Below are 17,077 nucleotides of genomic sequence, written 5' to 3'. Positions count from 1 at the left end.
ACAAGGTGTAAGATGCCAGGACTGGAAGCTGAAGTCAAGTTTAATGCAGCAATGAAGAGCTCTGCCAGCAGACCTGTGCCACTTGGCACATCCTATCTGAGCCTTTGTACTTTTAAGCTAAACATCTGAGGACCTTCAGACATTCACTAGCAACAGTCTTGATCTGACTCTTCCCTTTCTCAAAGCCTGAATGGATTTAAGGCTTTTTTCAACATGGTGTATATTGCTAGATTCTCGTACCATCACGAGGCAGCGAAGATTAAGAATATACATATAACATGATTGATTTACCTCAGTGAATTCTGCATCAGCTGGGCAAGGACTGGAAAAATCTGAGGCAGTAGGTACACAAGCTATGTCATCTGAGGTTTGCACAGCCCAGCTATTTGCAAATTCAGCAATGTCTTCTGTATATTCACCTACTGTATGAAAACATTGGAAGAGCATCCAGGCAAAAAAATATTTCAACACAAACGACACCTTGGAAATTTCTAGTAGTGTTTCAATGTGTTCATTATCTCAGATACAGATATGCTCAGAGTACAGGTAGTGCTGAAAAATATTTTTCTTTTTTAATTCTAGGTAGTATTTTATACTACATTTAAATGAAAAGAATAAAAAAAGTATGACAAGGTGTTGGTTGGAGTTTTTCTAAGTGCAATCACTGAAAATTTTACTACAAATACACAAATAAGGACAAGCATAATGCATTGAATACTTCAGAAAAAAATACATTTCTTTAAAACAATTTAAGGCTTTCATCATGTTCCACAAAGGTCAGTTAGCACTATTATCTCCATCCTTTTCCCTTGCTGCAGAAAAGCCCTACAACAAACACAGCACAACATGCCCAGCTCTCCTCACAGCATGACCATGGGAGAATTCATGAACGAGATGCGTGACTGGAAGTCATGGCAACAGGCTGAGGAAGATACATGAACATACAACAAGGTTGGCAGTAAAGAAACAGACCCAAACTTTCCATATTTTTGCAGCAAGAACTAAATATTAACTTTTCTCTATGTTCTTAAGTATGTTAAAAAGGGTATATTGCCTCCACCTTGAAGAACCTTACGGTAATTGGTATCTATGCTACAGTTATCTATATCTATGCATGGTTAGGAGATAGGGTACTGAAATGAAATCAGCTACAGGTTTTTTTCACAGAGCTGTACTATCCAAAGCTTAATCTAACTTCTTCTAGCACAAGATGTACAAAGTCTGACACTCTGCAATGTGGAAAGCCCCAAAGCACACTAATCAGATATTTGTACTTGGGTCTCCACAAATAAACAAAGATAAGATCCTAACCACCAGTCTATTTTACTTAAGAGCCAGGGAGACTTAAAACATTTCTCCCTCTCTGAGAGAACAGTTCTTTACACAGAAACCCCTTCCCAAACATAAAAAAAAAGGGTTTTCATCTAGAGGTAAACCTGTTGACATAACTCTGCTTCTACAAAAACATTAAAAATATTTTATTTACATTTCAATATGGCTTGAAAAAAATTTCTAAGTCCTTAAAAAATGCCACAAAATAAAATAATTTTCCTTGAACCAGTTCTATACACAGATACAGCCTTGTATATTAAAGCAGTATAAAGATGCCATTAAAGATGAAGGTAAGGAAACAGAAAAGGAGTTTGTTTTCAAACAGTGCTTTGAAATTGATTATTACATGCTTCTCAGCAACTTATTTATTTGGAGTATTGCAAATAGAGAGCATTCAGACTCTGGAAGACTCAAGATAGATCTAAGAGCTTTGCTTATGCTACTGCGGTAAGTAGTTTAGCTGGGGGAAATAAATCATCATGCCAAATGATTTACAAGATTTGGAAACACTTAGAAAAATGTTGTGTCTTAGAAGTAATTTGAATTAGCAGTCTGTTCTCGTGAAGGTATCAGAACTTCATGCTTTCTATTTGCACAGAGTCAAGGCACCATGTTGTACAACTAGTTCAAGGTTAAAATGATTCATAGTGCTCTCCATTGTACACTACAATGATACTATCATTTCTGATAAAGAAAAATTCTAAAAGAAATTATGATGGTGAAGAAATGTAGCTCTGGAGATAAAGTTAAGACCTGGAAGTCTTGCATAACAGATAAAACATTTAAAGGCACTGAAATTACTATTTTTTAGAGATTGTGTGAATTCATTATTTCCTTCAAATTCCATTTTTCTCCATTATTAGAGATCACCGGTTTTAACTAGTTGTTAAACATACTATACTCTGGTGTGCAGAAGTTAATACATGAAACAAGGAACTTGCTGCTCTCATGGCAGAAGGGGTATGAGAAATTTATATTGGGCAGATTTTTAGGACCATACAAAGATAAGTACACTGTGTCTTCCTTCACTTAGAAAGTCAAAAAGCTCCGCTATCAACCATAAAAAATGGGGAAAAACAGAGGCAGGGAAAAAAGTTACAGTGAGATAACTTTTGTGACTTAAGAATATGCAGGGCCGTGGGACTAGATTCTCTCAGCAGTTAATGGTAACAGTAAAACAGTCCTATCTTTGTTTTTATCAGAGACTGAGAAAAACATTACTCATATTCTCAAGCTTGTTCTTTTTTTTTTTCTTTTTTTTTTTTTGCACGTTAGTTGCAAGTAGGACAAAAGTCCCTATAGAGTATTCCCTACACAGACTACAGAATATTCTACCAGTTTAGCAAGTCATCTCTGCCTCAGACGCAACATTGGGCAACTCTCATCCTACAGGGTATTTGGAGGCCCATAATAGACCATACCAACAAAGTGATACAAGGAACTCCTTGGCAACAGCTTTGAAATTTACATATTTCAACTAGCATTTTTATGATGCTTATATAAACAAATTACTTGAGATGGTGCTTTTTCCCAAATATTAATATTTTGGCTCTTGTCTCCTTCTCCCTCCATCTTTAAATGTAGAGAAAATCACAAGCATTCGTTTATTTATTTATTATTTGAAGGCACTTTCATCAGCTGAGATAAACACACCCCAAATGCTTTGCTGAGCAAGAAAAGGCTTAAACATACATATAACTTCTTGAATCAGGACCATTTCCCTTAGCATCTTTAATGATGAGGAAGAGTAGAGCAGATATTCTGTTTTCTACTGAAATAACTGAAACAGGACTCTGCCTTTTTATAGTATTATATTTAAAGTGAACATGGAAGCTGTTCACACAAGGTAAGGGTGTATTTCTAAGCTATTTACTTACTATTTTGTAGTATCAGGTCATCATCTTTATTGCCATTAAAATTTCCACAGAGGCCACAAGGTTTTCCCTTATGATCTTCTGTTAGCTTAATATAAATGCCAGAGTTTCCATCCCAAGCAAGAGAAAAACCAAAGGTAGTCTTCACCAGAATATAGTCAGCCAGTCTCTCAAGGAAAGCATTTCCAACTGTCTGAGGCAACATTAATCTGGAAAAAGAAACAGCCTGTTTCAAAGATCTCAGATGAGAGGAGGTAGGTGTTAGAAAAATACCACATAAAACATCACCTTGTAACTCACTAAGCCCTTTTTCCCAGGTCTATACAGTCACTTCCATTCAATTCTTCGTCATAATTTTCACTATCTTTTCTTCTGTGTACTTCTCTATATGGACCGTCAAAAATGAATGCTTTTCTGCTATATACACCTACCAGTTGTATGAATTATAAGCCTGAAAGAATAATGAATCTTCATTTTCAAAGCCCAGCATGGGCATGTTGAGGAATACATGACTTCATGAGCATGCTGCATTGCACGAGGAGCTACGTGACACTATGACCACCAGCAGCCCTTCCAGGCAGAGAGTCATCACTGCGTTAGGTGTCTGCAAATGGATGAACTTACAATACAGAAAATACTGTTGACCAAAATACTTAACAGGTACAATATATCTTCCTCCTTTGGCCAAAGACCACTGGACAATAAAATTGCAGCATGTATCTAATCCTAACCTTCCAAAGTTGCTTCTGTTGGGATGAGCAGTATCACTGTAGCTATCGGTCTCAGATGCTAATAGCTGTAGCATTACATCAAAGAGGATGGCAAGAACACCTTAACAACTCTTTGAAATTCTCCATACTTTATCAATCAGTAACGTACTTATGATAGTCTTGCACTCATCTTTTTTACTTATTAAAAAAACCTGGTAAATCTGGGGGTTTGATATACCTCAGAGATGTTTTGTGGAGTTTCCCCAAAAGGACAGAAGGGACTTAAGATCTTTAATTCAACCAATTCAGACTTGTCTAGAAAAATATTATGTCTTACATTACATATAGCTACCAAGAATAAATAATGACTGCCTTGTTCAACATGATATCAGGATGAGGATTAGCTAGAACTGTCTGATGCAGACTTTGTTTATACAAAGTAAGGATAAGTAATCGTTAGGTTACAGCTGAGAAGTTGGACACAAGGTTCATGCAGGAGTGTATGCTGTCCCCACTCAGGTATTACATTAGCACCATTACATCTGCTCACACTAGAGCTCTATCAGCCCCAATACAGAACAGCGGGGAATCAATAAAGATATATATCAAATTATTTTCTCTGGCTGGTGTAAAAAGCATCAATATCCCAAACTCCACACTATCTTTTTGCAATAAAATGTTAAACCCCACCATTAGAACACTTACTTGATTCCATCTTTTCTTACTTCATGTCCTGAAATAATTATTTCTTCATGGTTTGAAAAAAATAAGCTGACAGACCTCTGACAAGTATATACTGAACCATAACAGTGAGGACTGTTATGAACCTTAGAGGGGAAAAATATACACACAATAAATGTTTGTTCTTCAATAATTTCATGCAACTTTTCATAAACTCATATATGATATTTTACACTTCTATGCACCAATCACTGAAACAGCTTTACAAATAAATACTTAGAATATTAAAAAGTCACAGTTACAAAGATATGCAAAACTAGAAGTTCATGCTACCTGATACTACTGAGAAATACAGCAACTGTTTAATAGCACAAAGCATCACAAGACAGTGGTTTAAATACTGGATTAAATACTTGGGTATTTTACGTAGATGAACTTCAGAGACAATGTAGTGAGCTAGCTTATAACTGCCAACGTAGGAGCTTGTTGTTTGTACTGAGGAGACACTCCCATTGCTCTGTTTGTAGAGGTCTGACCTATAAGAGGGAACTACAAACCAATACAAAACTTCAGCATAATACCAGCATTCTACATGCCAGCTGAGACTGGCACTGGCTGAACTACAACATGCCTTCCTGAACCACTTGAGATTTGTTGAGATCTTCGAGTGCTCCCACAGACTACTGCAGGCACCTAACTTACATGGATCAGTTAAAACCCATTTCACACTGGCTTTCCAGCCCTGCTAATGGAGAAGGGCAGGCTTTTCTGAAGTCTGCCTCTCCCCATTATACATATATAGCATAATGAGCCAGAGTATTGGTTTGAATCACGTATCAGATTCTCTAATTTGAACACAGCAATGGAAATGCAAGTTTCGGTCAGCCAGAGAAAGATTTGCAAAACTGTGCATCTCAGGTATTGGCAATGTGTGACTTCCATGACCGCCCAGTGCTAGAGAGAGGTGTTAAACAGATCTCAGATCCATGCTTCCAGAAATGAAAACCATGCAACTCCCATTTCAGCATGTCTATAGCTTTATGGCAGTGAAGGAGATCTTGCATAAAAAAATGTATCATCAGACCTCAGAATAGGCATGATAAGCCAGCACTCTTCCTTTTTGTAGTTGGGCAAAAAGGAGGCTACCCCTGAAGTCAGACTTCCTTTGCATTCCCAGCCTTTGGGATAGCAGAGCATGACTCCTGCAAGAAGGTCCTTGTCCCCAGACACCACACAGCTTTCGCTGGCCAGGGTGTGCTCTCAGGACTTGAAAACTGTGGGTTCAGATTTACTCTGATGATAGGTATATAGGTCTCCAACATTCTGTGCATATGCTCTAATCAATTAACTACTACACAGGTTTGAATTACACTCACATAGTCTAAGTGAGTTTTAACCACATACCTACTCCAAGGGCTCAGGCAGAACTTCAACAACTTTCATTAATCTCAGTGGGGCTGAGCCACCCAAACCTGTAGGATGCCCTAGACTACGGTGCTTCAAAAGCCTGTGAGCTGATTTTAGACACCACTGAGGAGACAGGGGATTGTGTTGTGAATCTTAGATACCAATGATTACCTAAATTAAAATGTAGACAAAGTTTAGATAGCTCAAATATGACTCCTATGACTGTGTGTGTCACCGTTCTCTGAGAAGGATGGGAGTTGCATTACCAGTTTACTTGACAGTGCTGTGAAGCTAAATAGATGAAGAACTGGGAAACATTTTGCCAACGTAATAATGGAGGCTGTAAAAATAACTAGAGCTATTGTTTTTGTAGAAAAGATCTGTGGATAAACACATACCGTGCTAACACATAATTGAATTAATCTTCCTAAACTGACACTTAATCCTGGAAGTAAACCCCAGTTACTGTTTCTCTGAGTGAAATAAACCAAACCAGGAAAATCATTAAAGCTTTTACACGTATAAAGATAATCATAATTAAAGACATCATAAATGTTACTATTATTGACAGATGGTTTCTGTGTAAACCTGGCCCAAGACAGAAACACAATCAAGGAAAATCAAAATAATTCTTATGTCGTCTTCTCCTCTAGAGAGGTGGATTATTAAAGCCAGAAGGGCCATAATGTGAGGATTTGGCAAGGTTCTTGGCTCTCCATTGCCCAGCCTGTGGTGACTGCAGTGCTTTTTATCACATTACTTATGACTTTTCTGAGTAAACATTTTCAAACTTTAGCAAAACATGACTTTTGTTCCAGCAATTTAATGCAAGTTTCTCTCTTTCCAGAGCAACTGGAATCCACTGAAATATTGATTCTAGATTTTAATATAATCTTGGGGTTTTCTACAGCATTTTTTGAAAATGTCTAAAAGATCATAGCTGCACACAATCCAAAGATTTAAAATGACATTGCGGAAGGCAGATGTAACAGCATCCGTCTATAACCCGAGTGAATAGAAATGGCAGTTTTAATGGCAGATTTATCTTTATTAGATGCTATTATCTGGGGGGAGAAGAGGTCATGTGTTTATAAATGAAAACTAGTCCTTGGAGCAGAAATCAGCATCTAGGTCTGCCTTTGCCCCTCCAAGCACTGTGACCACCAGGACTCAGAATTAGGACCCCTCTTGTCCCGTCTCCTCTGCCCCATCAGCACCAAATCTCAACCATTGTGTAAAAAGTAACATAATGAGCCCATATCTTCTCTCCACAGTAACCAGCAGCCTGATAAACAGGGTATCTTCCTTCAAAGAGGGTATACATTTGAACTCTCCCTGACCCAAAGTCATTAACCATGGATAGCCAGCAATTTGAGGAAATTACTAAAAAGAGTGCCTTCCATACATAGGTCAAGATGAAGGCTTTTGAGCTGTTAATCTTCTCTGCATGACGTAGAGGTAATCCAAAATTAGAATGCAAATCCCCAGAGGGGACAGAGTTTTCCGTGGGCCAGGGAGGCAGCTCGCCATAGCATGCTCATGGCTGGGAATCAGGGCCCAGTACGCTTGGGTGTTCAGCTATCAGGCAGGTGATAGCTGTTTGCACTTCACTCAGCAGCTCAATTTATTTATATTTTTTTTACAATCTGACAGCTAAAGTTTGTTGAAGTCTCCAAGGTCTGCTTTAAGACCTACTTTTGATCCCAGAAAGGAGAGATCAGAAATCCTTTTTAGGATAAGGGGTGTAAGAAATACTATTTTTAATATACTGACTCTGATGATTATCATTTCATCAGTGTTTTGAGGTTACTGCACATAGGCTTAGACATTTTCCAGCAGCATCATTTTATATCTAAGTATGCAATGCAACAGTTTGATCCATCTATTGTCTCTCTACTTATTTTACTTACGATTAAAAATAAGTCCTGTAATACAGAAATACACAAGTGTGTTATTTCTAGAGTATGCTCACATACTTACCCAAACAGTGTACTGGGGTTCTGGACTACCGCAGTCTTTTGCAAAAATATAGGAGCAATTTCCTGGGAAGTAGTAGTAGATGCCATCAAATGTTTCAAAATGATACTGTCCCCACGATTTGCAAATCCCATCTCGGTCCTTACCAGTGTTAGGTACTGGAAAGAACACACTGAGTTTACAACAAGCATGGTAATCAAAAATTGACAGGTGTCACAGGCTTCTATAACAGTAAGAGCTCAGAAAGGAAATAAGAGCTTATAAAGGAGATACATAGCAAAGGCAAAAGATAACCTCATTTCTTCAACTTTATTTAAAGTCAGTACTTTTTTTTTTAATCTTTATGATGCAGTTTTAGTCACATGCGATCATTGTAAGTTTTATTTGCTTCAGTGGAGACATTTTAATTATAAGTAGAGGCAAGGGATTTAGATCTACTGCAGATCCTGGCAGACAATTCTTGTTGATCCCACACACAGCAGATTCCAGAAACCAGTGGATTGAAATAGTTGGTAATTTTATCTGTAGTAAGTCACTGTTAGAAAAATGCAGTGACTTTTTGGCTGTTCAGCTAACTATAAAAATCTGGCTAGCTACTGATGTACTAGACAGTGATCTATCTGTTATGGTATCTATTATAGCCCAAGTGCTAAAATGTAGACATTCCTGATGTTGCTTTCCATATATCCCTAACAGATATCATTTTAATCCTCTTAGCTACTAGTGGAATGACAGTCCTACTACAGAGGAATCACAAATATGCTGTTAACAGTATTGTTTTAAACACGTGCACCTTAAATCTCACTTGAAGCTGAAACTTGACTGTTTTGACCCAAAACTTACCAATTTGGCACCTGCTTCCTTGAGCCTGAAATAACTCACAGTCACAGTCACCTGCCTCTGTGCAGACTGCTCCATTAAGGCACTCCTGAGGACATGAACCTGTAAGCAAGCATAGCAGCCTTTTAGTAGATACAGTATTTTGCAAACAGGCTGAGATCCACATTCAATCTATTTATTGTTAAATCATAAGCAGCTATATTAGCTAAGAAAATTAACCAACAACAATCTCCAGTTTTTAACATTTACTTAATTTTATCCTTTGTGTTCCTTGGTTAAAAGAGAAGCAAGGTTCTCTTTCATTTGTTTTGAGACTTGTAAACTAACAAAGGAGCAAAAGGTCAGCCTCCTCCCAGCAAACAAAAGGTCAAGTTCCCATGTAAAAAAACCAAATCCCAGCCCTGCTGATCTCGAAATACACAGGACACAGATTATTCTAATTGACTAAATGCAGCACAATTTATACATATGTTAAGCTCCTCCCTCCTCAGCATTACAGCAAAGGGTACATTCAGCTTATGAACAGTCCAGAATATGTAATTTACAGAGTCAAAACCAATTATAAATAACCTTGTCCCCATGTTAAAAAAAACTCAGTTAAAAGGTTCTTTCTGCTTAAGAGGTGAATGGAGTCAGAGACTTAAGCTTCCATGGAAATGGCTTGTTTTGCGTTATAATTAGTAATTGTTTCCAAAAGCAGTTTCACTAAAGGGTTTTATAGTCTGTTCGGAAGCTAAGACCTCACTGTCATCTACTAGCCATTCGCTGAGGTGGTTCTAAATCATAATTCCCCAAAGTGGAGAAGAAAGGTAGTCCCAAAACAAAATTTCATCAGGTTTTGCAGATAGTTGCTTTCCTTCTTGGGGGAGGATTCAAACACTAGATATAAACACTTACAATCTTGCTAATGGAGATTAAAAAAGCAGTGCAAAAAGCAAGAAGTCAATGAAATAAACAGGCCTTTCCACACCCAATGAAGCCATGGTAAAGCTGCTAGTGACATTAAATGGGAAGAAAATGGGACTTTTACAGTAAAGCACACACAGAAATTACCAATGACTAAGAACATCAGCCTTCACTGTGAATACTCCTTTCCATGCTTAGTTTTGAATTTTTTCCATTTAAGAATTGCTTTCCAAATATACACAGATACTCTGAAAATACTGACAAAGCAGAAAATACTGTTTATAGAACAGCACTAATATGGAAATCTTCTTTGTTGTTGTTAGAATTGTGAGCTGCAAAACTACATATATTAACTTATGTAGGAAAACACAACCCAGGGATACGTATTTTCCAAAGTTTGGTTGCATACAATGAACTTTTCCGCAAAACAACTTGGACCTGCTTTACATGTTTGTACAATGCTTAAAACCTTCCATGAGCAGCTGCGTGCTCATTGCCTGAGCACCCCTGTCCCTTCATATAACCAGTTACATGCCTCTCAGACATACTTACATCCTCTGCCAAGGCTGGAAAAAGTGGCAGAAAAGAAAAAGTGCAGTAGAACTAAACTTTAAAAAAAAAAAAAAAAATAAAAAAAATCAAAGTTTTGGCTTACTTAGCTGTTCAGATTTGGTTGTAAGGCAGTATTTTGAAAGTACAATTTTAACAGGAATTTTCCATGATTTAACATGGATAAAATGAGAAAATGACACAGAGCAGGGTTTTGCAGGGGACATAATGAGCAGGGCTTCCACAAGCCATGGTAACACAGGAAAGCTGGTAGGAAGGCAGCATTTTCAGGACTATCTCTCCTCGCACAGGTGAGGAGCACGGCACTGACCTCCTGGCGGGCTCCTCGTCAAGGCTCCATGAAGGTGCAACCGAGGAGAGGCAGCTTGAATCTGTCAGAGAAACGTAAAAAAGTACTATCAGGGTGTTTGTGCTTTACAAACGAGCTGATCCGAGCCTGAGGCCTTGCAGCCTAACGTTGGGTTGGGACTTCTAATACAGAGAGTAATTTGCAGCTTAGACGGCACACGGCACAGCCGCAGGCACTGCAGGAGGGATCGGCAGCCTGGGCCAGTGTGGAAGGCAGTGACTGCAGCAACCAGCACCGTGGGGTAGCGAAGCACGGCTTTGGGGGGGACAGGGAAGGATACAGCTGCGCTGTGGCATCACTGCTGGCCTCCTCTCCATGCCCTCGAGTGCCAATGAACCGGTTGGCCTCCACCAGGGAAGTTTTGCAGTTATGTTTGGAAGGAAAAGTGAGGGAACAGAGAGCACTCCTGCCCTTTTCACTTTAGTCAAATACCAATAGTTGGAGAGCTCCAAAATGTGATACCCCTCCATTTCACCCTCTCCCCTAACTCATGCTCTGTGCTGCACTCCAATCATCCCACTGTGGCCACTCTGGCCGCGATGGTTTTCATGTCCTCCTTGAGATCCTTCAGAATTGCATTTCGGTGCATCCCAAACAAAAGAGGCAGTGGATCTGCCTGGTCTGCTTCCTGTCTTGTTTAGGAACCAAGGAGCATTGGACTATAAGCAAGCCCTGGATCTGACCCAGCACTCTGCTACTGCAGCTTGTCACGTCGCATCGTCCCTTCTAAGAACTGATCCCATTCCAGGCTGAAAGCGCTCAGGGGTTTTTGCCCCCACTAGTCTGATTGGAAAGTTTACCACGGTGAAGTGCTTGGTAGTTAAATATTTCCCTCTTACATTTATTCATGGCCAGTTTAAATCCTTTTGCTTTATAAAGCTTGGCCCTTTTACTTAAATAGCTTCTCTTCCCTGTGTTTTTTATTTATTCCCTCTCTGATGTTCTATAAGAAAACAGTTAACCTTCCATGCTCCCCACAGACGTATATGCCAGCCTTCAGCCGCACAACTAAGCAAAACAAATTGTTTAAGTTTCCACTTGTAAGCTGACTTCTCTCTTCCCTCCTGCCACCAGTCATTAACCATGTCTGGAGTTTGACCCAATGGATCTCAAAGTGAACAGCACTGCACAAGTAACAGGTTAGGTTAAGTCTCACTAATGCCTCATACACTGACATAAAAACTTCCTTTTCCCAGCTGGAAATACTTTGTGGGATGCATCCAAGCAGCACAGTCTGTCTAAAATCAACCCAAAATGGCCTTCATCAAACCACCACCTGGAAGGCCGCTGCACCAAAACTCTTCCTGCTCCCCATGGCTAGACGGAGAGCGTCCTTCCCCCCCCTGCACAAAACCCGTTTCCCCTGATGGTTACTGAGCCGTCCTCCCCATGAAAGTGGCTTTTGGCCTTTGCGTTATTTCAGGGAGGTAGAGCGTCCTTGCTGCCACAGCACTTTCCTTCTGAAGGCCCTCCTGGGACACCATCAGTCCCGAGGGCCCGTTTCCCTCACAGGCTCGATTCACCTTACCACAGCATTTCACACCAGATACCTTCTGACTCGGAGAAAATCATCCGTGGTTCGACTGCAGGTTCCCCACAAGACTGTGAGGAGGGACTGCCTTGGGCTTCCCGCCTGCCCCCATCAAAATGGGGTTATAACCCTCAGGCTCCATAGCCCGAGACGTGTACCAGCGAGGGAAAGAGATTCCCCCGTTTAGTATTAAATTTCAGTGCAACATTGCCAGGATGCAGCATTGGGGCAGCGGTGGGCCAAGGCAGTGGGAACCAGGGCCGGGAGGGAGCCGCCGCCACACCAAGCACGGGAGGGAGCCTTGCCGGCGTCGCCGCCATTTTGCCTCTCACCGAACACCAACAGCGTTCCGGGGCTCTCCGTTCGCCCTCACAAAAGACAGAGGCACGGCGGTTTCGTTTCCCATGGCGGTACGCGTCTGTCGGCTCGTCAGGGTGGGTCGCCCACCAGGCGCTTTGCTGAGAGTGACTGAAGGCACGAGGCCACAGGCTGAGGCAGGGGACAGGCAGGTAGGGCACAGCCGCTCCTCCTCAATGTCCTCCTGTTACAGCCGCCCTGCTCCCCACAAAGGCTCCTTTGTAAGGACGGCAAAGGCCCGGAGCAGAAAAGGGGGGAGGCCTTCCCCTCCCTCCTGCTTTTGGAGGTATAACCTACCTCGGCTGTTACGAGATCTCTTTTCTGTCGAGTTGCATTAAACTCATTTCTGGAAGAAAACAAAAAGGATCTTGTATAATCAAAGGTCCCTGGAGCAACCTGAATAAGCAGCTCCCTGGAGAGAAGTGTTTCTCTCTGATTACCATCACTTTATCAAAGAGGTCTTTCTTGGGTTAACATTTAAAAAGGTGATTTTTTTCCCCCTTTTTTTTCTTTTTGTGGTCTCATTTTACAGAATTGGGCAGCACTCCGATCTCTGCTTGGACAGGGAGGTACCTGGGGCTTGTGGGAGAGATGTAAATAGGCAAAATAGGCTTACGTGACAGGATACAAAAATGTAAAGTGACTTCGTATTTACTTGACTCTGCATGTGAGTGGCTGCAAGTTCCCCCAAGTGTTCTTTGAATATACTGTGATGGTTCTTTTAATAGCAAGAAATGACTCTCCAGCTGCGGCTGACTTAAATTTGTGATCCAGTTTAGAAACAAGGGCATCCAACTATAAAACATACTTAGTTTTATCAACAGTGCAAGATGGCATATCATTTGACGTGCATATGTGTTCACTAGATGTGCTAGAGGTCATCAGACATCCGAAGCTACGTCCGACTGGATGCTTCCATTGAAAGTAATGGCATAGTTCCCATTTAATTCAATGGGATCAGGAACATTGCCTAGTTTGGGTTTTGTTTGGATTTCAGCTTCTACATGAAAACTTGTATTGAAAATATTTATTTTAAGGCTGTATAGCACTTACTTTTCTGTGCTTCAAATAGCAGCTAGGATTTTATCATGCAATTAAAACTGCAGAAGGATATTCATTTAATGTATTTTTCCAGTCATGAAATCATGATCTCATCCTGGTTTCGTTCCATTATTCCTCTAAACTTTCTTGAGACCACAGAAGCATCATTTTTCATAAGGACCTCCATTTTTCAAAGAGATGACCCATGCCCTTTATGTAAATTCTTTGAAAAGAGTTGTAAACAGTCTGAAAGCATGTTTTACATCCAACGTACATGTACATGACATTTTACATGTCAAATTCAAGGCTATATTTTACTTTCTAACTTGCACTGCTTCACACTTATTCATTCTTGTTATGTTTGTAGGGCATGACAAATAAGGAATAAAAACTTACCTGGAATTTCTTCTCAAAAGAGAAAGCTTGCAATAAGATCCTGTAGATAAAAAGTCATCAAGTTAAATGGGTTTTTTACAGCCTCACTCTGTGTTTGGTAAACAACAATTTGTTAATTTTGTTCAAAGTTTTCCAGAGCATCTTTACACACTTCTCTTCCCAAGGGATGTAGCAGTACATGCCTTCCTTCCTGAGAGTTTGATTCTTTCAAGTGCTCATCACCTGCAAGTTTTCATGGTCTCAGCTCTGGTACATGCTGCCATCAAAAAGAGCAAAGGCTTCATTGTTCTTCAGAGACTCAGACCAAAACTGATAAAATACAAGAGGTGCTCAGAGCTTTCCAGAATCAAACCTCTAGGGCGGTTAACTATAATAATTTTCTGAATGATACTTGTAAAACTGAGTTGTAAGCCATTTAAAATGTTCTATATATCATGCTTTAAAAAACAAAACCAAACAAAAACCAAAAACCCCAACCCTCCTTTCTCATATTGCCTTAGAAATCTTTGTAATTGTTGCAAGAGAACTATCTACGAGATCCATTTGCACCACACAGAAAATAAGATTGTTTCTATAACCAGAAGAGTGATGATTTACCCTAGCATTCTAAAAATCCTTAAACAAACTGCAGGTGCAGTCTGATCAAACAAAATCATATCCTATTGAAAAACATTATCTGCTTACTCATCTGGCAGTAACGGCAAGAAAGCCAAGAAACTTAATTTACACTCCTAAATAATTATTTGGTAACAAATTCAGACATAAAAATGTATCTTTTTTAAAAAAATAAAAGCTGTATTTTAGAGAGAATGGTGCTATATAGTTTTTTAACCTGTGTTAATTATTTTTTTAATTTATGAATTCCAGCAAGGGTAACAAAAGTTGCTTCATAATGACAGAAAAAGTAGCCATATTATTAAAATATTTAGAAAAATCTTTTTTAAAATTAGCATTACTGCAAAAAAGTAATAAAGCTCTTACCTTGCAGAGAGGACAGCAGTGAATGAAGCAAGAATATACTCCACGGTATCATTAAATTGAGCTTTCCCACAATGTTCATTTCAGTATAACTTAGCAATAGGAAATTTATCCAAATTAATGGCTTTGATTACGATGGCATCTTAGAACTATGTATTTCTACAGTGTGTTTAAATCCTTTAAAAAGTTAGATAGTTGAATGCATTATTTAATATAATGCAACACAAAAAAGGAAAAGAAAAGGAGACATCAAGCTTGGTAGCTACATACAGCTTCAGGAGCTTTAGAAGTGTTGCATACAACTTTCTGGCTGCATGTCTCTCATTAGTAATGCATGGTAACTCCTCAGCAGAGTCTGTATTAGTTACACTTTCACTAGACCCGTATTACTCCTCTGTTGAACTGAATTGGCCCTTTATAACATAGCAGACAATGACATAGAAACGTTGCCATGTCATGATGGTTTGAGAGTTCCTTCAGTTGTCACACACACCTTTGTGTGCTTTGAGGCTTGCGCTGAGTGCTGCCCTTTACTGCTTATCACAGTGAAATATTTTTTGCAGACCCTGCAATGATGCTACTGTATAAACTGTAACCAGACAGGTTTAGAGATTAAAATATTAATGTTCTTTATCTGTTCTAAAAGCTGAGACGTGAACTTCCATTAAATACTACACCTGGATTTTTAAGAATATTTTAGATATATTTTTGTGTATAGTTTGCTTTTATCACAAAAGAAGGCTTCCCAGAGGAGAATTATATTTCATTTTTCACAAAACACGTTATGAAAATTTCACATTAGCAAAAAGAAGAAAGAAATCAACAGGACCAATGTGGTTTGTTTCTAATTTTCATTAAAATACAAAAATATAATTTCACCAAAACTAAAAATGATCATATTTTAAAACAGAAAAATCGTACCTGCTTTACGCTAACAGAATCATTAAAAAGCACAGTTTTAAAGACACATATAATGCTAATTGAAACCGATACTATTCATTTTATTTTTCGAAGCCTATCTTTTGCCTAACCCTCCACTCTTCTAGGATGTGCTTTGTGAGACCCTCTGAGCGTGCTACAGAAGCTGGGTTTGCACCAAAATAAAATTTAGAAGTTGATGGCCTCTCTCAGGTGAAGACGTCTCCCATCATTTCTTCTAGCCCTTTCTCTTCCCTGCTCCCCAGCTGGACTAGAAGAAAAGGCAAAGGAAAACACTCAACCTCTCCAACCACAGACAAAGACAAAACCCTGTGCCCACACAGCAGCCAGCAGGACTCACACAGGTTCAGGATCACTGGCGGTCCAAGGATACTTACAGCAAACTGATATATGTTATAACACTACACTGTGTTTGGAGTATTTCTTAAGAATTATCTTTATTACTGTTGGATCTGAGAAGCTGACATTCGCCTAATTCACATTTTAAGAGGCTTTTTCCTCCATTTTTACTTCTGACCAGATATGGGCTTGTCCCATGGACTCGCTGCTTATCTGCAGCCGAAATGCATCTCCCAGCTTAGTTTCATCTGCTCCATGTGGTCCAAAACCATTCCAGACTGCAAGCAGAAGCAAAAGAAGTGAGTTCCTGATCCTAATTAACACACTGATGTAGTCATACTCAGACTGTGAACTCTTACGTGGGCACCTACGTCACAGAAAGTGACAGAGGCTACTCAACATGTCACCCTCTCACAAACCTGCTCTTAGGGGGCGATGCCTTAGGTTGCTCTCAAGCTCAGATGAACCCAAGCATTAGAGCTTCCAAATTCCGTTACCAGTCTTCATGTTATCTTACTTTGAAGCTCAGTCTGGTTTAGAAACTGTTTCAAACTCTTCTGAGAAATCTAACGTGGGATTCTTCCCTTCCTCAAGACCGTACTTCACACCATGCTTCACATGTAGCTTCACAAATCTTTCCATTAATAGAAGTGAACTCTTTTGGTTTAACAGAAACTATCAAAAAGAGAGGTTTGTGTGGGTTTTTTACAATTTTTCTATAGCAAAGTTGAGGGAATATTTGGTACACGCTAGTATTTCACAGTTGTTTAACTTCTAATATTTAAAAAGCGGGCCAAGCCTCATCAGCTGCAAAAGGACTTTGTAAGAGTTAGAGCAATAGGCTTCATTA

The 17,077-nt window shown here is 39.5% G+C and overlaps 1 protein-coding gene across 9 annotated transcripts in view; it reads right to left on the bottom strand.

The window, feature by feature from the left end:
* Positions 1-15,325, bottom strand: part of OTOGL (otogelin like) — a 95,913-nt gene extending 80,588 nt beyond the window's left edge. For 5 of the 9 annotated variants that reach the window (XM_049791966.1, XM_049791967.1, XM_049791968.1 and 2 more), the window contains exons 1-9: positions 14,953-15,319; positions 13,972-14,011; positions 12,832-12,880; positions 10,608-10,668; positions 8,825-8,923; positions 7,985-8,139; positions 4,622-4,743; positions 3,210-3,415; positions 292-422 (exon numbers count right to left, since the gene is read on the bottom strand). In XM_049791966.1, the coding sequence (XP_049647923.1) occupies positions 292-422; positions 3,210-3,415; positions 4,622-4,743; positions 7,985-8,139; positions 8,825-8,923; positions 10,608-10,668; positions 12,832-12,880; positions 13,972-14,011; positions 14,953-15,031 (942 nt within the window). In that variant the 5' untranslated portion in view covers positions 15,032-15,319. Of the gene's footprint in view, positions 1-291; positions 423-3,209; positions 3,416-4,621; positions 4,744-7,984; positions 8,140-8,824; positions 8,924-10,607; positions 10,669-12,831; positions 12,881-13,971; positions 14,012-14,952 lie in introns of all 9 variants that reach the window. The other 4 variants (XM_049791963.1, XM_049791965.1, XM_049791971.1 and 1 more) reach the window with 2 other exon arrangements.
* Between the last annotated feature and the right edge of the window lie 1,752 nt (positions 15,326-17,077).

This window comes from Accipiter gentilis, chromosome 34, assembly GCF_929443795.1.
Source record: "Accipiter gentilis chromosome 34, bAccGen1.1, whole genome shotgun sequence".
Lineage (NCBI taxonomy): Eukaryota > Metazoa > Chordata > Aves > Accipitriformes > Accipitridae > Astur > Astur gentilis.
Note: the sequence above shows the minus strand (reverse complement) of the source record. Positions and strands in the feature narration are given on the sequence as shown.